At 39.7% G+C, this 25,100-nt stretch overlaps 1 protein-coding gene across 1 annotated transcript in view; it reads right to left on the bottom strand.

The window, feature by feature from the left end:
- The window catches only part of INO80 (INO80 complex ATPase subunit), a 152,021-nt gene that overhangs the window by 50,392 nt on the left and 76,529 nt on the right, over positions 1-25,100 (bottom strand). Inside the window, exons 23-25 of the mRNA XM_008143018.3 lie at positions 24,663-24,756; positions 22,377-22,548; positions 4,341-4,481 (exon numbers count right to left, since the gene is read on the bottom strand). Of these exons, the coding sequence (XP_008141240.1) occupies positions 4,341-4,481; positions 22,377-22,548; positions 24,663-24,756 (407 nt within the window). The remainder of the gene's footprint in view (positions 1-4,340; positions 4,482-22,376; positions 22,549-24,662; positions 24,757-25,100) is intronic.

Raw genomic sequence — 25,100 nt, 5'->3', positions numbered from 1 at the left:
TCCAAAGAGTGTTGGAGTTTGTGGATAAACTGGGATATCAGGTCAGGAATAATTCTATCATTCATATATATATGATGGCTTTGCAACTCCCTTCAGTGCTGGATGTTGCTTTGGCAAAGTTGTATTTGCCAAATAGACTTAGAAAGCAGGATTTAAGTAGAAATGGACTTGTTGCCCGCTATTGGACCTCATGAGTTTGCTGCTTACGCATTCACATCATGACATTCTATGATTCTGTGTATATCTTGATCCAGGGCTCCTGCCAAAGAAGCTTACCAAAACATTAAAAAATCTTTCACTAAGAACCGTTTTTAACAAGCACCCAGCATCTTAGGTTGAGCCTTGAAAATACTGCCATGGTGTATATGAACAGTCAGCTAGCTTACTATGGAGCTGCAGGTGTCTCTGCAGAGGACAATACAAAAATCAGAGAAAGAGCATCATTTACCAAAACCCACAGAATATGCTCTCGGATGAAGCTGACCGGAGTTTGCTAGGGCGCAGTGCCATCTATGGTCCAGATGTAAAACTACAGAGGGTCACAGCAAGCTGGGCCCCTAGAGCTCCAAAATGCAGACAGGCTCATACAGAAATTGGCTTATCCAGGTAGCACTAAGAGAAGGCTTTGATCATCTCATATCACATCTATTTTCTCCACAGGAGTTTATTTCCAAGTTATATTTTTCCCAATTAAAGTTGAGCATAGATAAATAAATACTGAAATACAAAACAGGTGGATAAAAATTGGGCCTTTCCCTGCTATGGTTTGTCCTGACAGTGGCCCAGCAGATACTGGACCAGAGCCAACATCTACCCTCTAAGGTATGAGTACCAGAACCTCACAATCAATATCTGCTAATTCCATAAAAATGGCTAAGCAAGCAGTGGTCTGGACTACAGAAGTATGAGCAGTTCTATTTATCTCAAATAGCATGCATACTCTTGGATGAGTAAAACAGCCTATGAGAGACTCATACTGGCCAATTTTACACTCAAAGATAACTGCTTTGGGTTGTTGTTTATTTTGTAGATCAGCAGAACTTACATAAAAGACTTAGGGCCCACGGTCTCAAAATGAAAAATCAAAAGCTAGAAATTCAGCCTGAAGGAATACGGTGAACAGTGACAGGGGAAAACGTTCTCCCTGCCTGGGACTCATTACTAGGCAGTCTTACTAGTTTAAAAACAAACCAACTTTTTTCAGTTATAAACTTTCACCCATTTCCCAACTTTCATTTTGCTGATATCCTTCCAAGTCCAGGACTGAAACTGGGAGGTTTGCAAGGCACAGTTCTTAGTGAAATATTTTTTAATGTTTTGATAAGCTTCTTTGGCAGGAGCCCTGGATCAAGATATATGCAGAACCATAGAATGTCATGTTGTGAATACGTAAGCAGCAAAGTCATGAGGTCCAATAGGGGGCAAACAAGTCCATTTCTACTTGAATCCTGCTTTCTAAGTCAGCTCTGTCCTAGATAGTCTTGACCCACGTGGCCTTCCTGATGGTTCAGAAACAGGGGGCGATGAAGCATGACATACTATTTGCTCTTTCCCACAAATGGAAACGCATACTCCTTTCAGTACCACATAAGCTAACCTGTTTCTTGCTTCATTAACTTCCTAAACTCAAGTATCTCAGGGGCTGCCTCCTCAAGCATTCAGCGCGTCCTTCCTGAGGACACGTATATTCCTGCTCTAGCTCTAGGAAGCGTGACCGCTCCAAGCGCTACAGTTTTTTAATAAGATGAATTTCCAGGTCTAGTTTATGACCCCTGCAGAATTATGTTCTGGGCTAATGAGAAAACAGCTCCTATAATTCCTTCCTTAATGGCACAGTTCTTCCTGAACTGACCCTAGTTTTCATAGCACGTGCCAGAAAAATTTATTTGTTTTAATTCAAGGCTAAGGTTGAGAATTCAAAGGAACAAAGGAAGTCAGTTTCTCTCCATCAGAGATGGGTGAGAAATAAATATAATTAAGACATTGCATGAAATGTTGCCTTACACCCCAGGCCTGATCTGAAAGGTAAGAATTCGTGTATGTGTATATAAAATATCCAGACATTTTTAAAGCTCTTTTTCCTGGCCTCAAAACCATCATGTAAGTACTCCCATTTTCAGGAGGGGCTGAGTAGGATGCTAGAAAGGAGCCCTTGGTCCAATGATAAAAGCTTTCTCCTACTCCAACTGCAACCACATCTTTATACACTATGACAGTCTCAAGCTACTGTTTACTGTTCTTTATGGAAACAGCAGCAAAATGCATGACAGTTTAGACCAGCGGTTGCCAACCGGTGGTCCACAGACCCCTGGTGGTCCGTGAGGTCTGAAAGGTTGGCCACCACTGATTTAGACTTCTGCCTCCTCAGAAAACAATACTCCGAAGTACAGTTGAGGTGCATATGTGTGACTATGTTCAGAAAATAGGGTTGTTCTTCAGAGTGGTTGGCTCTAGACCTTGGAATGGTACAAACGAAGAATTTTTATGTCCATAAATGCAATTATAGTTCAAGGCAGTTCACTTTTTATTGGCTCCATGAAATACTGGGAATATGAGAAGTAAAAATATCTTGACATACTGCTCTCAAAAATTTCGACTTCCTCTTATCAGGCCTTGCGGTATACACATATATTAGGAGAGTGAGAAGGAAACAAACCACACAACCATGAAGCCTGAAGGCTGCTTTCTATGGAAGCACGTGGCTTTAGATGTTTCCTAAAAAAAAGTGCATTTCTCTGTATCAACGGGATAGTCAATGTAAATCAAATGAAGAGGACAGTAAGTAGCAAGGGAATCAAATTCATGTAACACATGACCAGCAGAAAGAAATCTAGGCAGGCAGGAGTCCATGGGTCTCAATAATATCATCTCATTTCCAGTCATCATCTTTCTTTGGACCCTCTGCCAGATTCTGATCTTTGATAACTTAATAAAGATGCAAGCTGATATAAATGATGGTAGAAAAAATCACTAAGGAAGATTCAAAAGACTCTACCTTCTCTGAATAGAACTGTGAAAAAATTAAACTTGCTAGGATGAGTGAAGGAAACAAGAAAAAAGCACACAGAAGGGTAAGAAATGTCAACCTCTTAAGAGTCTCCTGGCTACATGAAAGTTGCCCCTTAAAGCAAAAGAAAACAAGACAGAAAGACAGAAACTTGATCTTTGCTCAGCGAGTCTAGTCACATCTCTATTCTGCCTCTCTTCCCTTCATATACTTCTTTGAGGTTGTATCTGGCATTGATCAGTAAGGACAGAAAGAGAGAAGATGTAAGCGAAGTAAACCACCACAGCATGCCAAGGGGGCAGCCTTTGCAGCAATGCTGTCAACAATCACCCGAGTGCCCTGTTTTAGTAAACAGGGTATAGGAAGAATCCAACAGGTGCTCCAAGTTAAAACTGCAATATAAACTACCCCCAGTCTATAAATAAGATCATGACTGCTGAATGGCAAATACTGCACAACAGTCACTTTTCAGAAGGAACATACTTGTGAACCACAGTCCAAGCAGGACTGCTGAGGAAAGTGAGAACACTAGACTAAGAAGTTTCTTGAAGCCAGAGTGTTATGTTTCCTTTTGTTATTTGGAGACTGCACTGAGGCGATAAGGCCAGATCAAATCTCATTGCCAATCTGGCCCCCTCCTCTGAAAAACCCTCAAAAACCTCAATGCAGGTGACAAATGGCTCCCTCCTCTTTTCAAATATTCCACTGTCCCTGACCTGTTGTCAAATATCACAATTGTTGTTGGGTGATAATCTACCTGACAGATGGCTTGCTGCCATGGTAGATTAGAGCCCCTGACTAAATGAGAGGAACTATAGAGGAGAGACAAGGTCAGGGGGGAAAAACCACAACTATCTACCATTCAACTATTCTTTTTAAATTTTTTATTTTTTAATCCTCACCTGAGGATATGTCTTCACTGATTTTAGAGAGACACGGACAGGTGAGAGAGGGGAGGAAAAAGGGAAGGAGGGGCAACGATGGGTTTCCTCCTGCATGTGCCCTGACAGGGTGATCGAATCCATAACCTGGGTATATGCCCTGACCGGGAAGCGAACCCATGACCTTTCGGCACATAGGAGGCTGCCTCCAACCAACTGAGCCACACTAGCTAGGGTCAATACAATTCTTAAACTAACCCAGTTCAAAGTGAGAAGTGCTGTCTTGGGAAAGCCAAGACTGTGGTGAGGATGCTTTTTCTAAATACTAAGGATTTATATGTTTCTCAAGGTCCAAATAGCTTAAAACAGTCGTTTAAGATATGGATGCCTTGAAAATTTGTTTATTTCTTCTAATACCATCTACTTTGTCTCTTCCCTTCTGTGGCACTTACTCGTGGACTGGCCACACACAAAAAAGATGGCAGCTCAGTGAGCAGGCAGCAACGAAGCGAGGAGGTAGCTGATCTCCGCTGATGGATGACCTGGTCTGAGTAGCCACTCACTGCTTTACAGTGGCTGCTGAAAACCAGAGACTACAAAACAAAAAGTCAAATTAGTGCCATTGATAATTATGGTTAATGTAATCAAAACTGGAGAAAATATCACAAGTTAAACATCTGATTTAAAGGCATTCTTCCTAGTATATATTATTAATTCTAATAAACAAACACTACTTAGAACCAAAAGTATACTATAGACTAAGTCCATACTAATATCAAAATGTGGTTTTATTAAAGTACCTAAGCATCATTTCTAATTCTACCTTTTTCTGGAAAAGATGCTGTTAATTATAAATGGTGATAGCAAAACCTTCATTAGAGAAAACACTATGTATATATGTGCAGTGAAGTTTGGTTCATTTGTTATACCATGGATGCAAACTCATGTCTTTTTTTTTTTTATATGTATTTATTGATTTTAGAGTGACAGAGGAAGGGAGAGGGAAACATCAATGACAGAAACATTAATTGGCTGCCTCCTGCATAATCCCTACTGGGGATCGAGCCCGAAACCCAGGCATGTGCCCTGACCAGGAATCAAACCGACGACTGCTCGGTGCATAGGGCAACGATCAAACTGAGCAACATCGGCCAGGATGCAACCTCAATGTCTTGAGTTAAAAACAATGACCACCAACAAAATTTTCTTTAAATTTTTCTTTAAGGCAAATCTGCTTAGCATCACATGTGTGTACTAACATAGTGTAGTGTAATTCTCGTGAGGTTAGCTATTTTATTTATGCAGTGACATCAATACAAGTGGTCAGGAAGAAAAAACAGTATCTCTTTAGTTCCTCTACCTATCATTTAAAAAATATAAATTCATTTAGATTACTGTATCAAAAGTACATTTTCTTTTTAGTTTATTTTATTGTTAATCCTCACTGGAGTCTAGATATTTCCCCCCTCCCCCATTGATTTTTTTGAGAGTGGAATGAGAGAGGGCAGGGGAGAAAGAAATATCGATGTGAAACACACCGATTGGTTGCTTCCTGCATGTGCTCCAACTGGGCCCGGGGATCAAACCTGCAACCCAGATACATGTCCTTGACCTCGAACCTGAGACCCTTCAGTGCTCAGGCTGATGCTCTAACCACTGAGCAATGCCAGGCAGGGCAAAATGTATTTTCAGAGACTCCACAGCTCATGTTAAAGCTTCAGTTTACAGCCATTCATATAAAAGATATAAAGTATGGAATTTGTCAGTGAGATTACATTATTCTATTTTTTAAAATATATTTTTATTGATTTCAGAGAGGAAGGGAGAGGGAGAAATAAAAACAACAATGCTCTAGAGAATCACTGATTGGCTGCCTCCTGCACGCCCCCCACTGGAGATCGAGCCCACAACCTGGGCATGCGCCCTCGACCAGAATCGAACCTGGGACCCTTCAGTCCGCAGGCCGATGCTCTATCCACTGAGCCAAACCAGCTAGGGCTACATTGTTCTATATAACAGATGCAGTTCTTTCTTTGGTGTTAGGCATTTAATGTTGGATCCTCATTTTTTATTACTTCTGTTTTACTGGTTTCTTAAATAAGGCAGGTTGATAACTTAAATAACCATATAGATGAAGATAATACACAATGTAGTCAAATTTATACACTGCTGTAAAGTCAATTAAAAAACAAACTGCTAGATGAACAGTTACCAGCATCCTCTGCAGGACAATAGTTACAGTTCCAGTACTAAAAACTTCCATTACCATATCTTCAAGGCGTCTTTATTCAATACATATCTTCTCCCAAAGTAAATGAGTTCTTTAGGATCATAGTTTGATAAGTCGCCTCAAGTTGTCTAGTGGGACATGTGTAACATAATCAGCTTCCATGAAACAATCAACATCTAAATAATGGTCATGAACAAAATAAAAGGCTTTAACTGTCTCCAATACAGGTGGGCCAGCTTCAGTGGTTTCTAATCACACCATAGGCAAGTCTTTGCAATGCTTTATTACAATGGTGGGTCCATGTAGTTTTGCCCAGCCAGCGTGGCTCAGTGGTTGAGCATCGACCTATGCACCAGAAGGTTGTACAGTTCAATTCCTGGTCAGAGCACATGCCCCGGTTTCGGGCTCAATTCCCAGTGTGGGGCATGCAGGGGGCAGCCAATCAATGATTCTCTCTCATCATTGATGTTACTCTCTCCCTTCCTCTCTGAAATCAATAAAAAAAAAAACTAATAAAAAACACACACCACCACCAAAATAATGATGGGTCCATGTAGTTTTGATGTGCTTGACTTTTTTCTCTAGATATTGAGGTCCCTGTTATTACCCACAAAAGAATTTGAAGCTTCTGATAGTTTTTTGTTGTTGTTAATCCTCACCTGAGGATATATTTTTCCACTGCCTTTTAGAGAGAGTGGAAAAGAGGGAGGAGGGGGAGAGATAGAGATAGATAGATAGATAGATAGATAGATAGATGATAGATAGATAGATAGATAAACATCGATGTGAGAGAGACACATCGATTGGCTGTCTCCTGAACACGACCCAACCAGGGCCTGGGATCGAACCTGTAACCCAGGTACATGCCCTTGACCAGGAATAAAACCCGAGACCTTTCGGTGCAAGGGCTGATGCTCTAACCACTGAGCACATCAGCCAGGGGCTGATAGTTTTTCAACATTGTCTGTGTACTCAACTTTATGTTGGCTAGCATCTACATGGAAGTTTATTCATCTCTCTACACGTTTATGTCCATTATCCTCTGAATGCCTAGTGTGAGGATCATTATGATTATCAGACTGGGTGTCACCTGATTCTTCCAATGCTGAATACTGAATAGCAAGGAGCATTACTTTAAAAACCCTATTAATGATGCACAGGTAAAGGTAAAAAAAAAAAATGTAGCAAATATTATGGTTTTCTGAAAGCGCATTTCTGATTATCAGTGACAGCTACTCTTGCCCCTCCTGGGGGTGAAGAGAAGACACAAGTCTAGCAGCCATTGCTCATATCACACCCGGCTACGTACTAGTAAGTCTGCTAGTTGGGATGTCCACTGCCACTCAGGTAGCTGAGGTAGCAGCAGTAGCTGACCTAAAGACCTTCTTATTTATTTATTTATTTCATCCTCACCTGAGGATATTTTTTCCATTGATTTCTAGAGAGTGGAAGGGAGGAAGAAAGGGTGGTGGTGAGAAAAACACAGACGTAAGAGAGACAGATCAATTGGTTGCCTCCTGGATCCTTTGGTCAGCAGACAGACGCTCTAACCACTGAGCTAACCCACCCAGGGCAATGCTTGTATTAAAAATCCTCACCTGAGCATATGTTTATTGATTTTAGAGAGGAGTGGACGGAAGGGAGGGAGGCGGGAAAGGGTGGAGAGAAACAAACATTGATGCGAGAGAAACATCCATCAGTTGCCTCGCATATGCACCCTGACTGGGGATTGAATATGCAACCCAGGTATGTGCCCTGACTGGGAATTGAACCCACAACATTCTGGTGTAGGGATGATGCTCCAACCAATTGAGCCACCCAGCCAGGGCTTACCTAAAGAATTTGAATTCTTTACTAACTTCTAAAGAAAAATAACTAAACAATGTCTCTGTCAGGAATTTCTTAAGTCACCCTCATTTTAAGTATTCTCAAATGGCAAAAACCAACAGAACCCTCTTTTTATTTCACTCCTAGCTTATAAAAGTACAAGATGAAAGCATAGCCCTAGCTGGTTTGATTCAGTGGATAGAGCATCTGCCTGCAAATTGAAGGGTCCCAGGTTCGATTCCAGTCAAGGGCACGTGCCAGGGTTACGGGCTCAATCCCCAGTAGGGGGCGTGCAGGAGGCAGCCGATCAATAATGCTGTCTCATCATTGATGTTTTATCTCTCCCTCTCCCTTCCTCTTTGAAATCAATAAAGTATATATTTTAAAAAAAGATGGTAGTCTCATTGGAAGTCACTAAGTCAAGGTGATTTATAAATTTCTGATTCCTGATTAAAAAAAAATAATTCACAGGGCAAAATGTTCAACATATACAGCCTTTAGCTTTAGAGAAACCCTGACTGCCCACCCTATTTTACTCAATCTATACTTTTCTAGATTATATTCTCTTAACATTGATTCTGCCCAACCTTCCTTAATACAGCGAGTCCATGGTACCACACTATCCACATTCTCTTCACATAAATGACATGAACTGCTAGACACAGAAAAATTCAACATGTAAAAAAGGACACAAAGGACACCTTAAACGCCACTGTGTAGGAAGCTTGAGGGGATAGGACAGAAAAGAAGGGTCATTATTCCTTTAGTCTATTTTGGCCTAAAACAAATTAGAAAAAAAGAAACAGAATGTCACACTATAAGAGATGTAACTTGGTTATAATGTGTCCTAGGTTTTGCTATTCTGTTGTCCCTTCCTCATGTTTTTGAATGTCTCATTACATTGTTGACAATGGCAGCTGTATGCATCTTGCTGCCAGCACAATAACGTACACAGCAGTGAAATCAGGCTTTTGTAATTCTTTTGGCCCCATGTAAAAGTCAAGTGAAAATAAGTAGGGCAGAATTATAGAAAACACAGATGTTTCCCCCTCAGATACAGACGTACCCATTCATACATAAAAAATAAAAATAAATAAATAAAATATATATGTATATTGATTTCAGAGAGGAAGGGAGAGGGAGAGAGAGAAATAGAAACATCAATGATGAGAGAGAAACATTGATTGGCTACTTCCTGCAACCCCCCTACCCGAAATGGGGATTGAGTCCGCAACCCAGCATGTGCCCTGACCGGGAATCGAATCGTGACTTGTTGGTTCATAGGTTGATGCTCAACCACTAAGCCACACAAGCTGGGCCTATTTATACATTTTAAAATTGATATTTAGAGAGCGGAAGGGAGAGAGAAACATTGATGTGAGAGAGAAACATGGATCGGTTGTGTCTTGCACATGCCCCGACCGGGGATTGAACTCAAAACCTGGGTATGCCCTGACCAGGGATCGAACCTGCGACCTTTCAGTGTATGGGAAGATGCTCCAACTGAGCCACACTGGCCAGGGCTGGACTTACCCATTTAAAATGGGCTCATATTTTGCTCTCCATGTCTTATTTAAAATTTAAAAGAATGCTTATGTTAACATTAGTTCTTGGTTACTTAGAAATTGATATTTTTGTTCTTAAATAACATCAAATTTATTCACACTGGTTGGGCAAAAAGTCTCATTTCAAGTGAAAGGGCATAATATTTATAAATCAACTGCTAGACTACATGGATTCCACTTTCAGAGATATTTTAAGTGACCAAACAAAAACAAGGAAAGTAAAATAGAGACAAAGTCTGAACACAATGGCTTCCCAGAGCTTTCTACAAGAGGTGTTGGCAGCTCTCACAATCTAAGTAAATGACAGATAGATAGATAGATAGATAGATAGATAGATACTGTAGTTGCAAATTAACATTTAGTGAACAAGTTTTTGAAAACTTCCTGTTTGGGGGATTCTTCATCAATAGTCAAAGCTCTCTAAGCCTTTAATAGAGAATAGTGTTTAAAACTTAAACACACACCACTCTTTAAAAAAATATTATGTTTAGATCCTTTTGTATATTTTAAATTGCAAAATCTGAAATGTCCCCAATTTCATGAGTTAGTTGGCTTACTCAAGTTGGAGCATATATAAGCTTTCAATACATATGATGCCTAATTACCATGAAAAAGTTTGAGACTGAGATAGGAGATAGAAACAATGCTGGTACTCTGTTCCTGTCAATCATCATTCTTAATGTAACATTTAACTGGTTATAGTATAAAATCTGTTTTTCCTCCCCAAAAGATGGCTAAATGGTATATTTCCTACAGAATCTGGTTTTTGTCTAAAACAATAACAACAAAAAAGATTCATATGTGTGAGACTTGCATTCTTTTTTTTTTTTTTTTTGGACACTTGCATTCTTTAATCCCGCAAAACCATACAACAAAGGAGTTCTGTCTAAAGCCCACAGTGGCAAGGAAAGTATGTGACAATAAATTTATGAAAGTTTTTAACTAAATACTATTTCTTCTTGAAATTCTCACCAGCAATGCAGGATGGAGCACAATGAAATTAATTGGAACATAGCATAACAAAAGAAGAAAATATCAGATAAGCATTCTTGTCAAGAAAGAGATTTTTAAAAGGCCCCAAACTTTGTTCAAAACAACAGTGTCATCTGTTATTCCTTTGATATTTATGTATTATCCCAAAGACATATTATGAAAATAGTACTTGAACTCTGTAACAAAGAATTCAAATTTCATATTCACTGCCAGGTGAGAACAAGGGTATGCTGGAGGGAAAAAGGGAGGTTCTCACTGTCCAGATTCATTGCATTCATGTGGGGTCGGGGGTGGGGGTAGAGGGAGAGGAAGACATTAGGATTGGGTTAGAATGCTGAATATGATCTCAATAGTATGTGACCTGTGATAGCTCACCAAGAATAAGATGACAACATGTAGCTAAGTCAACACTCATTATCTGTCCTCAGAAGAATAAGAACAAAGCCTTCACCTCAGTTCTGATGACAGAAAGCTGTATTTAGGAGACAGGCTACTGGAACAATACCTACTACAGTTTATAAAAGAAATGAAGGCATAAAAGGGAAAAGAATGAAGGATTCTCTGCCTTAAGAGGATAAAGCTGACTATGTGAAAATTGATTCAAAGCTAATTTGGTAGCTACAAAGGAATTTTAATTCAAAATTATTATTTGAATAGTGCAAGAGAAAGATTCCCGACACTCACTTCTGATTTTTAGCATTTCCCCTCTCTCTTTTCTCAGGTCTGTCTGTCTGCTTGAGAATAACACCAACCTTTACTTTTAAGACTGATCTTGAACATGGAATCTAGATTCAACTCACAGGTTCTTCCATCAAAACTTTGAAACATAATTTGTGTTTACTTGATTATTAAAACAAGGCTACTCCACTTCCTAGTACCACAAAAGAAAGCAAAACAGAGTTGGAGTAACAGCATCTCTTCAGCATTATGTTTATGAATAATAAAATTTATATAATCAGAAGTAAATTGGCAAATCAAATGAAAATGAAAGATACAGAAGAGAACATAGCTTGCAAGGAAAAGTTCTGCTCACAAGGGGTTAGGTCTTATGAGCAATGAATTCCTCCTGTTGGAGATGAAAGCCAGATATTATACTGTATATAATATAAATACAGTTGACATTTGCTGTGGCTAATAAAACTGTAGACAAATGAATGACCTGGAGAGCAGGGAGAAATACCAACATCTTCTCCAGTTTAAGAACTTCCATGGTGTCACAGTCAGAACCTATCTATAGCCTAAGCCAAAATCTCAGAACAGTGAATACCAAAACAAACTTTATAATGAAGTAACCAATATAAAGGCATCAGCCCAGCAGTAAAGGTCTATGGTCCTTTTGAGATGTTCACAATTTTTTGGATACTCCTTTCTTCAAAAGGTGGAATGTAATTCCCCTCCCCTTGGGTGTGAGCTAGATGTAATGACTCCCAAAACTAGCTCATAAGGCACTGTGGCTCCTCCTCACTCTTTTTCTCTTGAGTCATTCACTCTGGGGGAAGCCAGCTGCCATGCCATGAGGACATTCAAGCAGCCTCGTGGAAAAGTTGATACAGCAAGGAACTGAGGCCTCCAGCCAACACCAACTTGCCAGGCATGAAAATGAGCTACCTTGGAAGCAGATGCTATGGCTCTAGTCAATCTTTCAGGTAACTGTAACCCTAGCTGTTATTTTGACTTCCTAAGAGCCAGAACCACCTACCTGAGCTGCCCCCAAGTTCCTGACCAAAGAAACTGTGAGATATTAAATGTTTATTGTTTTAAACTGCTAGGTTTTAAGGTAATTTGTTATGTAGGTATCCTACATAATAAAATGGTAATATGTAAATTACCATCACTCCGCTACGCCCACGATTGGGCCAGCGGGAGGCGCAGGGGGCGGGACTCAGGGTGGCTGGGGTAGCTGATTGGGCCAGCAGGACGCTGAGCAGGAGGCTTTCTAAAGGCCTGGTGCACCAGCGGACAGCCAGCCAGCTGGTGCACCAGGTGCATGATTAAATCATGCACTGGGACTCTAGTCTGTATAATAAAAGCCTAAGCAACCGTTACGGCTGAATGACCAGAAAGACCGGTCACTGTGACGCACACTGACCACCAGGGGGCAGACGCTCAACACAGGAGCTGCCCCCTGGTGGTCAGTGCACTCCCACAGGGGGAGCGCTGCTCAGCCAGAAGCCGGGCTCACGGCTGGCAAGCGCAGCAGCGGTGGCGGGCACCTCTCCCACCTCCGTGGCAACACTAAGGAGCAGCGAGCCGAGCGATAAGGAGCCAGCAGGCAGGCGGTAAGGAGCGAGAGGTCCCGGACTGCGAGAGGGCGCAGGCCAGGATGAGGGAATTTCGTGCACCGGGCCGCTAGTAGCTATATAAGGGCTAATATCCATAATTGACCACTTTTGCAATTACTTTTGAGATTTCCATACATTAACTACCTCTACAAGTATTCCTCAGTGTCAAGAAGTACATTTAGTTCTCAGTTCAAATGCAGGACAAAAATAACTGATGTACAAAAATAAAAAGAAATCAATAAATGATTAAACAGGTTACCAATACTACTGATGTTTCCCAACCCATAAGAAAAAGTTAGGATTCTTCACAAAATTCTATTTTAAATACTGAGAAAGATTATACTTTTTTTTTTTAAAATCCTCTCTTGAAGATATGTTTTTATAGGTTTTAGAGGGAGAGGAATCGGAGGAGAGAGAAACATTGATGTGACAGAGAAACATCGATTGGTTACCTCCCATATGCTCCTCAATTGGGAATAGAACTCGCAACCTACATAAGTGCCCTGACCAGTAATCGAACCCTTTTGGTTTATAGGATGATGCTCCAACCGAGTCACTCGGTCAGGGCAACACTAGACTTTTAATTTTAGGCTGAAGGACATTGCCTGAGATAAGAATATACACCAAGTTCCAAAGAGAAAAACAATAATACAATGCACCAACACTCACAGGTCCTTCAGCAAACATTTATTTCACCTTCTAAGTGCAAGGTGCCTAAAATAACCAGACCACAAAGACAAGAGGGACTATATAAAATGCCCAAATATCTAAATTGTATTCTTACTTGGGGGGGAAAGGAATGAAGAAAAAAAGACAACTTGTATAACAGTGCCCTTTTTCATGTTAATTAAGCCTAGTTTTTGTCTTTCTGGACATTATAAAACATTCTTATGGTAGAGAAGTATCTTCCTATTAATTATAGAGCTCCTACCAGTATTCACTAGAGTTTTCTACCACATAAATTACCCCTTCTTCCTTTCCAGGCTTCAAATCTGAGTCTCCTCTTATAAACTCAACGTTGACTTAAACCCAACTGTCCCTCCTGAAATACCTTCCTTTATATTTTCTTTCTTCCTTTCTCTCTTTCTTTCTTTCTTTCTTTCTTTCTTTCTTTCTTTCTTTCTTTCTTTCTTTCTTTCTTTCTTTTTTTTTAGGGCTTAGTGCCATTCGGGCTGGTTTCCTTGGTCTTTCCTATATTTTTTTAATTGTCATCCTTCATTACCCACTTGGTACACTTTCTAATCAGAATCTTTCTCCCTGTAAATCCCTGCATCTGATTCCTTCTGCACTCGTCCCAGGGATTGAACCTGCAACCCAGATATGTACCCTTGACTGGGAATCAAACCTGTGACCCTTCGGTGTGCGGGCTGACGCTCTAACTACTGAGACACACTGGCCAGGGCAAAAATGCCATTTCTATAATGACTTTTTCATCCATTTCAACCTAAAGCAATCTTCCTTGCCTGGCTGTGTGGTTCAGTGGTTGAGCATCAACCTATGAACCAGGGTCACAGTTAAATGCCTGGGTTGTAGGGGGCGTGCAGGAGGCAGCCAATCAATGATTCTCTTTCATTATTGATGTTTCTCCCTCTCTGAAATCAATAAAAATATTTTAAAGCGATCTTCCATTCTGAACCTTACCATTAATCATCTACCTCTAATCTAGCAATTAATTATGTCTTCTTTCAACTTTTTTAAAAAGAGGAATATGTATTTAAATATATTTTATTGATTTGATTTTTTTACAGAGAGGAAGGGAAAGGGATAGAGAGCTAGAAACATCAATGAGAAACATCGATCAACTGCCTCCTGCACACCTCCCACTGGGGATGTGCCCGCAACCAAGGTGCATGCAATTGACCGGAATTAAACCTGGGACCCTTCAGTCCGCAGGCCGACGCTCTATCCACTGAGCCAAACCGGTTAGGGCTCTTCTTTCAACTTTTATCTTGAATTGTTTTTATTTAAAAGTCTTTTTAAGTTTGTACATATATTTTTCCTATGTGCGTGAATGGCTTTTCAAACTTGACTATTAACACACCTTGCCCACAGCAGACATTGGTGCATGACAGGTTTGTTTACATATGCTTTCCCATTGGGAGGAGACTATTCTGAAGGTAGCTAGTACCAGGGGGGAAAAAAGGAGTATTAGTCAACCCCCAACCACTAAGCCAAGATCACATTCTGTCACGGGAGATTCAATCAATCAATAAGTTCTTCTGACATACAAATCAATCTGCCTATTTACTCAATCTCACTGGCCCTTGGGATCAAAGAATTGAAAACAGCATGAGATAGAAAGAGTGAAGGCTGTGTGAAAAAGAATGCTGATCCTCCCTTCTATCACTATTTCTTACTAAATTAGGCGTCTTTTACTGTCCAGATTAGTGGTCTCCAAAGAAAGCACATGCAAGTTTCACAATGTAAATAATATGAATATGTTAGTATGTTTCTCATTTTAAGGAAAATAATACATAGGTATTGATGAAATGGATTAAGAATGTTTTAATAAATGGGGACATAAAAAACATTTGGGAACCACTGGCCTACACTATCTACTCTACAGAAAAGAGTTTAAAATAAGATTTATAAGCTGATTCTAAAATTTACATGAGAATTTAAAGGGCCACTCTGGCTGGTGTGGCTCAGCTGGGTGGAGCATTGTTTCATGCACCAAAGGGTCACCAGTTCAATTCCGGATTAGGGCACATACCCAAGTTTCGGGCCTGATTCAGGATGCATGTGATGTTTCCAATTGATGTTTCTCTTTTGAATCAATGTTTCTCTAACTCTCCCTTCTCCCTTACCCTCTCTCAAAAATCAATAAAAACATATTTAAAAAAAAAAAAAAAAAGAAAATGTAAAGGGCCAAGAACAGTCAAGGCACTACTGAAGAACAAAGCTAGAGAACCTGTGCTATCAGTTATCAAGACTTATGAAGCTATAATTATTAAGATAGAGTGAGACTGGTTCGAAATAAACAAATGGAACAGAACTGAGTCTAGAAACCAACCCAACACTGTAGTGCAATGTGTAATTATGTTACAGTAAGGATGGTCTTTTCAATAAATGGAGTTGGGTAAATGGAGTTGGATATCTATATGTAATAAAAATGACAACCCTTAACAGAGACAAAAAATCCCAATTCCTTGTACATCTGAATTAGAAAGTAAATTGAAAATTCACTCAATTGGTTAGACCATAATCCCAATACGCCAAGGTTTCGGGTTTGATCCCCAGTCAGGGCACACACAAGAATCAACCAATGGCCCAGGCCAGTGGCTGTTGGTTGGAGCATCGTCCCATACACCAAAAAAGGGTTGCAGGTACGGGAGGCAACTGATCGATGTTTCTCTCTCACGTCAATGTTTCTCTCTCTCTCTCAAATCAATAAACATATCCTCAGGGGAGGATTAAAAAAAACGAGAATCAACCAATGAATACATAAATAAATGAAACAAATCGATGTCTTTCTCTCCCTATTAAAAAAATCAATTAAAAAATACTTTAGGCCCTAATAGGTTTGGCTCAGTGGTTAGAGCAGGGGGTCCTCAAACTTTTTAAACGGGGGGCCAGTTCACTGTCCCTCAGAACGTTGGAGGGCCGGACTATAGTTTAAAAAAAAAACTATGAACAAATTCCTATGCACACTGCACATATCTTATTTTGAAGTAAAAAAACAAAACGGCAAAAACACCCGCATGTGGCCCGCAGGCCGTAGTTTGAGGACGCCTGGGTTAGAGCATCAGCCTGTGGACTGAAGGGTGGAGGGTTCGATTCCAGTCAAGGGCATGTATCACGGTTGCAGATTCAATTCTGGCCCTGGTTGGGGCGCATGTGAGAGGCAACCAATTGATATGTCTCTCTCACACTGATGTTTCTCTCTCTGTCTCTTCCCTTCCTTTCCACTCTCTCTAAAAAACAAAACAAAAAAAACTTGGAGAAAAACATAGAGAATTATCTTTAGACCTTGGTATAGGCAAAGATTTCTTCAACAGGACACAAAAATGCTAACTTCAACATAAGACACCACTGAGAGTTAAAAAGTAAGCTACAGAGTAGAAGATATCTGCAGTACATAAAGAACTACAAGTCTCTAAGAAAAATACAGACAGCCTAATAGAAAAATAAGCAAGGATCTTCAATAAGCATTTCATAAAAGAGGTTATCTAAATGGCAAATAAGTATTAGAAAAAGTATTGAATATCATTATTCATAAGGGAAATATAAATATAGCCTCAATGAAATACCAACACCCAGAAGGGCTAAAATGAACTAACAATACCACATTCTGACAAGCATGTACAGCAACTAGATCCTCTGGTACACTGTTAATGGGAGTGAAAATTCATGCAATTGCTTTAGAAAACTGTTTGGCATTATCTATTAATATTACCATATGCATACCCTATGACCCAGAAATTTGCCTAACAGATAAATGCCCCACAAAAGTGCATATAAATTTCAATAAAGGTACGTAATGTTCATAGCAGCACTATTTGTAATAACAAAAACTAAAAACAACCCAAATATTTGCCTAGAGTAACTTGGGAGGGCAGTGGAGAGGATCAGTGAATGAAGTGAGCACAAAGGGGCTTCCGGAGTAGAGTTCGGGCAGTATTTTGTGAAGTTATTAAGCATGTCAATATCTCTAGAAGGAAAGATCAGGCAACAAGAGAACAGGCTTACATTTGTTAATGTATTATACTTACTAGCTCTCCGTCTCTCTAATCTACTTGACCTGTTATTTACTAAAGGAAAGTAAATGTCATCTTTTAAAAAAGTTAGTTGCTTCTTAGAATCATGAGATCAAATAGTTACTAATTAATTTTGGTAGGAAAAAATATTTTTAAACCTCCCAATAACTTAGGGTACTGGTTATCATTTCCAAGTTTCCTACTCCCCCAAGCTTTAAAGATGGTTCGCACATTTATATGTCAGCCCCTTTCTAATCTTTCTAGACTTTTCTTGTCTTGAGTTTCTAATTCACCATATGAATTATAGCAAATACCTCTCAAGTAATATTTTCAGAATATTTGTTGAAAATAATAAGCATAATTGTAAACCTGTTTTCTCTCTGATGTCACAGTAGGGCCCCTATTTAAACAAAGGGTCCTTCCTAGGATTTTTAAATTGTACTAACAATGACAAAAGTACTTTTGTAGACCTCAATGACAGCAAACAAGTCATAATAGCAATGAAAGGCACAAAGCACATACACGATGAATTTATCTCACACAAAACAACAAACAAAAAGAATCCAAAATCCAATTGACAAATTCAAACATCAGCACAACAGATAATTATTACATTTAAGTTTCAGCACTGTTAATATTTGATGAATTACTATGTTTTTAAAATATACTTGTATTGATTTCAGAGAAAGGAAGGGAGAAGAAGAGATAGAAACATCAATGATGAGAGAGAATCACTGATCGGCTGCCTCCTGCATGTCCCCTACTGGGGATCAAGCCCAAAACCTGGGCATGTGCCCTGACTGGCATTTGAACCTTGACCTCCTGGTTCATAGGTAGACGACCACTAAACAACATTGACTGGGCTGATGAATTATTTTTAAAAAGACTAATTTTTGTCAATCATTAAGAAAATAAAACAATTAAAAACTTGCAGGACCAGAACAAACTATGACATTTAGAAGTGTGATTCTGATATATGTATGTATGCAAAAATATCATGAACTTTAAGTTTTAACTTTTATACTCTTTTTTTTTTTTAGCTTTTAAAAACCAGTGTTTATTTTGCAAGTAAAATGTTCAAGAAACTTAAAAAAGGTTCAAAGGCCTAGAGATATCCAGGTTTAGGCAGGTACTGACTATTGGTTTCCCATTACTAACGCCTAAACATCTATGTGCTGGATTCTATAGTTCCATGATTTTTCTTGTTAGGAAGTTAATTACTCCGACTCTCAGCAGTGTACATCAACATTTACCACAATAAGAACGATATAAAAACAGTGGCGGTAGCTATCAATGTCATTGCCAAGGGAAACATTTTCTGACCCAGGGAGAAACCTGCCACAGCAAATCCAAAAATCAAAATCGTTAATCCAGTAAAGAAGAAAAAGTGTTGTTTGCAGAATCTATATGAACACTTTCTTTGGATTATTCTCTGCAACGGAGTCCGCTGACCATAAACTCGAGGTGTTACGATCATGATGAGTCTTCTCTTGGCTAATGCAGCTTTTGAATAACCAGAAAAGTCAAACTCCTTTCAAGACGAGATCAACTTTTATACTCTTAACTAATGAATTTTGAAAATCTGTACTAAAGGATAAGGTGTTCAAAATTTCCTTCTTTACTCTTCTTTGCAAAACAAACAAAACCAATTTTATCTAGATGAATGTTTCTTGAATAAGAAAAATTCAGTTAAGAGAAACCACTATGAGAAACAGTATATTAATGGTGAGAGGCATATTCTAACAAGGCCATTCTTGGGGGCTGGTTCCCATAATAAAACTGTTCAAGTTTGAATCTGTTGGTTCTTTCAAAATCACCTATTTTTATTTAAACTATCTTTGAATATCAGGGATATAACAGATATATACCAAAATATACTGAGACACAGATGGACTTTGATCACTAGAGCTACATGTCAGGGTAATTCTGGAATGAAATAAACACACTGCTCTCTGAGCAACTTCTGGTCTTCTCTTTCATATTAAGAAAGTGCTACTATTCCGTAAAGTCCAAAATGTCAGTTCCTTTCCTTTCACACTATTACAAGAATGATCCAGAATCTTCTACATAGTGACTTCTCTTTATCTAGTCCTCTAGCTATTCTAATATTGAGCAGTCATCTAGTACTGTATTTTTCAAACCATGAGTAGGGTTGGTCATGAAATCATGTTTTAAAAATATATCTTTATTGATTTCAGAGAAGAAGGGAGAGGGAGAGACAGAAACATCAATGATGAGAGAGAATCATTGATCAGTTGCCTCCTGCGTGCCCCCTACTGGGAATCGACAACCCAGGCATTTGCCCTTGACTGGAATAGAACCTGGGACCCTTCAGTCCACAGGCTAACGCTCTATCCACTGAGCCAAACCAGCTAGGGCATGAAATCATTTTTTAGTAGGTTCCCACCAACATTTAAAAAAAGAATAAAAGAAAAAACAACCAGGGTACACTGTATATGTGGTTACATATAGTTTTGTGAATTTTTTGTTTTAAAATTTTATGTATGTGTAATATTTGGTATATCTACATACTTATCAGGTGGTAATATAAAATATTTTTAACTAGAGTCATGATCATAATTCAATAGCCACAGATATAATGGGCTTTATTATATTTTTTTTAAATATTTTATTGATTTTTTACAGAGAGGAAGAGAGAGGGATAGAGAGTTAGAAACATCGATGAGAGAGAAACATCGATCAGCTGCCTCCTGCACACCCCCTACCGGGGATGTGCCCGCAACCAAGGTACATGCCCTTGACCGGAATCGAACCTGGGACCTTTCAGTCCCCAGGCCGACGCTCTATCCACTGAGCCAAACTGGCCTTGGCGGCTTTATTATATTTTTAATAACTGTTACACATGGAGTTTCAACAACATAATTCTTTATTTAGAACCTGGGCTAACCTTTAAGGCAAGATACCATGTAAAGATCATCCTGCTTATTTGAAAGCAGAGAGTTCTTAGGATAGATAGATCAACAAATTACAAAATGCACTGCCTGGTTGGTATTTTAATATATGTATGTTGTAGACTAAAAGCAGAACAGTGTTTCTACACTTACATAATTAGCTTTCAGGTTCCTGTGGCCTACTAGCTCAGTAACTCAGTACACATTCTAAGCCACTACAAGAGCAAATATCTATCCATAACAGAAAATAAAATTTAAAAAGAGAAAATGGAAGTGACTATAACTTCAATTAGATGAACTTTCAGATTTCACCACCAATTTCCCATAAAGCATATTGCCCACATCTGAATTTCTCAGAAAATTCATTAGTTGTTATAAGGACCTCTCTGAAAAGGTGCTCTGAACAAACTACTATATTTTTCATAAAGCATAAGAATACAAATAAGTGATGCTTATCTTTGAGTGTTAAATTAAGGTGCAGGTGTCTACATCAAGGGGCATAATAAACTCTTGGGAGGATAGTGCTTTCTGTACCAAAAATTAAACTACTAAAACTTTGTAACTGTAGTGTAATACTATATATTACTGAATGTCAGGGAATTGATCTGTAAGAGGTTAGGTATTTCTTCATGAGATAGATCAATATTTCACTTGTAGGAAGTCATTCTGCCACCACTGACATTATCCCAAACAGGTTGGGACCACTTCTATTCTCTTTTTGCATTACTTATCTCCAAGAAAGTACATGGAGCAATGTTTGAGAAAGCAACTGAGAAAACAAAAGAGAAGGAAATCATATGGGTTCTCCAGTGTACAGGGGGCACAAACCAGATCCAGCCAAAGAACATCAGGTACTGGATAGCATTTAAGAATAATGACCCGTTAAATGTTTAAAAAGATACAAGAAAAATGTCCTACCTTCTAATCTAGTTAAGGAACTATAATATAAACATGCAAATCTCTTTTCAATTCTCCAGTGGTACCCATTTCATTCAGAATAAAATCCAAATCCTTAGCAATAATTATGAGGCCCCCTAGGATCTGGACCTACATCTATCACCTTAATTCCTGTCACTTTCCCCTTCACCTATTTTACAATGGCCAACAATTATATGAAAAAGTACTCAACATCATTACTTTCCATGATAATGCAATTTAAAACCATGAATTACCACCACAAATTTAAAAACATGGACTGAAAATACCAGGTATAGGCAAGGATGATGAACACAACAGCAAATCTCTCACATTGCTGGTGGAAGTGTAAATTGTAAAACCATTTTGGAAAATGTTTGGTAGTGGCTACTAAATCTAAACATACATATACCTGATTATACAGCAATCCCACTTCTTTGGGACATAAACCCCAAAGTAATTAGTGCGTATGCTCATCAAAAGGCATGTATAAGAATGCGCATAGCCCTTTTATTCATAATAGCTCAAAACTGTAAGCAATCTAAATATCCACCAACAGAACAGATTAATAGCATTAAAAAAGAATGCTATAATGCAACACAGATGAATCTCACAGATATAATATTGAGGGGAAAAAACTAGACACAAAAGAGTACATACTGATAATTCTATTTTCATAAAGTTCAAAAGGCAAAAATAATCTGTGATAACAGAAGTAGAATAGTGATTACCTTTATTGATTTGTTCTGAATTAGAGGTATTAAATCAGAAGTAGCATGAGGGAGACTTCTCTGGATGCTAGAAATGTTCTATATCTTAATGTAGGTAGTTGATGCACAAGTATTTTACACATGTATAAATTCAGAGAGTTGTGCATTTAAGGTCTGTGTTACAGTAAAGTTATATACAAAATACATGTTTTATATATACACATAAGTATCCATATACTGCTCCCACTGCTCTGGGAACTTTTTGGCTCCGTCAGGCCATTATTTACTTTATTGCTTCTTTTACTGAAAAGGGAATGGAGGACTACTTGGGTAGCTGATGCTGAAGTAATTGCTTACCTTTAACAAAGGGCAGCTGCAAAGGTTGGGAAAGGAGAGTGGAAAATTAACTCCTAGAAGGAAATCCTTGTTGCTCAGATATCTCTGCTGGCTCTCCCCTTCTGGATCTCCCCAGGAGCGCAGCTGATGGAGCCTGTAGGAGGCTTTCAGAGACAGGAAAAGAGCTAACCATCTGAAACAAATCACAGCAGACATGCTTATTCAGTGCTCCATGGAGGTTTGAGGGTAGTTCACAGCAGTGAGGAACTTTGTCTCTCATTAACATGTCTCTTTTCTAAATCTTGAGCATTTTAGAAACAGTTCTTTCCTACTTTGAGATAAAACCATTTCATATTTCTGTTCTATAAATTCTACCTTTTGCATGACTTGGCTTGCTACTATGAAAACTAAAATCCTCTGTAAAGCTCATCTCAATATTGAAGAATATTCAATCCTATCACAAAAACTCTATCATGAAAACATCCTCCTATTAGGGAGAGAGCTTTGCCTAATGAGGTCACTATTTATTACATAAAGGCAAGGTAATAAAATAAGGAAAAGCCATTATTACAAAGAATAAGATCATAGAACTAAGTTTCCCAGAACATTTAAGGCAGGCTATGCTGTAATCACTACTAACTAAAGGAATCATTAGCCATCATTTGCCCTATAGAAGCGAATAAAATATAGTAGACTAACTAGAAATTAAGAAGACCTGAAGACATGGTAGCACTTGGGAAGAGAGCCTGATGTTTTTATTTATGGTACTAGAGGCCCGGTGAATGAAATTCGTGCACGGGGGTGTGTGTCTCTCAGCCCAGCCTGCACCCTCTCCAATCTGGGATCCCTCTCACAATCCAGGACTGCTGGCTCCCAATTGCTCGCCTGCCTGCCTTCCTGATTGCCCCTAACCGCTTCTGCTTGCCAGCCTGATCACCCCCTAACCACTCCCCTGCCAGACTGATTTGATGCCTACATGCTCCCCTGCCAGCATGATTGCCCCTAACTGCCCTCCCCTGCAGGCCTGGTCCCCCCCAACTTCCCTCCTCTGTCAGCCTGGTCACCCCTAACTGCCCTCCCCTGCAGGTTTGATCGCCCCCAACTGCCCTCTCTTGCAGGCCTGGTCCCTCCCAACTACCCTCCCCTGCTGGCCTAATCGCCCACAACTGCCCTCCCTTGCAGACCTGGTCCCTTCCCTGCTGGCCATCTTGTGTCCACATGGGGGCAGCCATCTTTGACCACATGGGGGCAGCCATCTTGTGTGTTGGAGTGATGGTCAATTTGCATATTACTCTTTTATTAGGTAGAATATCATGAGGCATCCAGCAATTATTAAATGATCAAAAGAAAATTAAGACTTCCTAATATAAATTTTCTTTTTAAAAATATATTTTTATTGACATCAGAGAGGAAGGGAGAAGGAGCGATAGAAACCTCAAAATGATGAAAGAAAATCACTGATCGGTTGCCTCCTGCACGCCACGCACTAGGGATTGACCCTGCAACCAGGCATGTGCCCTGACATGGAATGGAACTCTGACCTCCCAGTTCAGAGGTTGATGCTCAACCACTGAGCCATGCAGGCCAGGCCCTAATATAAATTTTCAACAACAGAAAAAGAATGAGAGGCTCTGTAAGATATAACATTAAGTGTTTAACCTTCATAGTATTCAACCTTTGTCCTTGTTTGTTTCCAACTAGAGGCCGTTGCAGGAAGATTCCTGCAAGAACATGGCTTCTGGCGGGCTTCCCTCCCGCCCCCCCCCCACCGCGTTTTCCCTGCCGCCTCTACCCCCCACCTCCCACCCCATGCTTTTCCTCCCGCTGCCGCCGCCCCCTCATCCTCCACGCTTTCCCTCCCGCAGCTGCCGCCCCCCCCTGCATTTTCCCTCCCACCGCCAACGCTGCCCCGCACTTTCCCTCCCGCTGCCACCTGGTGCTTTTCCTTCCCTCCTGCCGTCTCTGCCCCCACCCCACGCTTTCCCTCTCGCAGCAGCCGCCCCCCCCTGTGCTTTCTCTTCCGCTGCCGCCCCACACTTTTCTGCCACCCGCCGCCTGCCCCGCCCGCTCTTTCCCTCCCGCAGCCTTCTTGCTTTCTGCTTTCCCTCCCTCTTCCTTCTATGCTGTCTTCAGTCTTCACTCCTCCCTCCCTCAGCATATGCAAATTAACCGCCATCTTTGTTGGGTTAATTTGCATACTCACTCTGATTGGCTGTGGGCATAGCGAAGGTAAGGTCAGTTAGCATTTTTCTCTTTTATTAGTGTAGATGGCTCTCTCATCAAACAACAAGCAAACTCCTCACTCACCTGGCCAAAAGTCCCTGAAGCATGAGGTTTGCCATTTCTGCTGGCGATACATCAATAAAGCGAAGGAAAGAAAAACAGCTTTCTTCATTAACACCTAGAATATCAAAGAACAAAGTTAAACACAATAACAAGCCAAGAGATAATACTCAACTAAAACCTGTTTGCTAAACTGATGAATTTTGGCTTAATAATAAAAACATATTTTAAAGATTCTGAATCACAGCTACTTTGATGGAAGTCAGGGTGTCATATTTTTGTACCACAATCATAAGTAGACTAGGCAGACCTATGAGATATGGCACAGATGAGCTACAGTGAAGTTGGCTCATTAGTTACATTTGGGGTTTTTGGATCCTTGGATAACCGCCTTCCTCCTTTTATCATGCCAGACCAAAAGAAAAAAGCAAAGGACAGAAGTAAGAGATTCTGAACTATGGA

This window comes from Eptesicus fuscus, chromosome 5 (genome assembly GCF_027574615.1).
Source record: "Eptesicus fuscus isolate TK198812 chromosome 5, DD_ASM_mEF_20220401, whole genome shotgun sequence".
NCBI lineage: Eukaryota > Metazoa > Chordata > Mammalia > Chiroptera > Vespertilionidae > Eptesicus > Eptesicus fuscus.
This window is presented reverse-complemented; position numbering and strand designations above follow the sequence as displayed.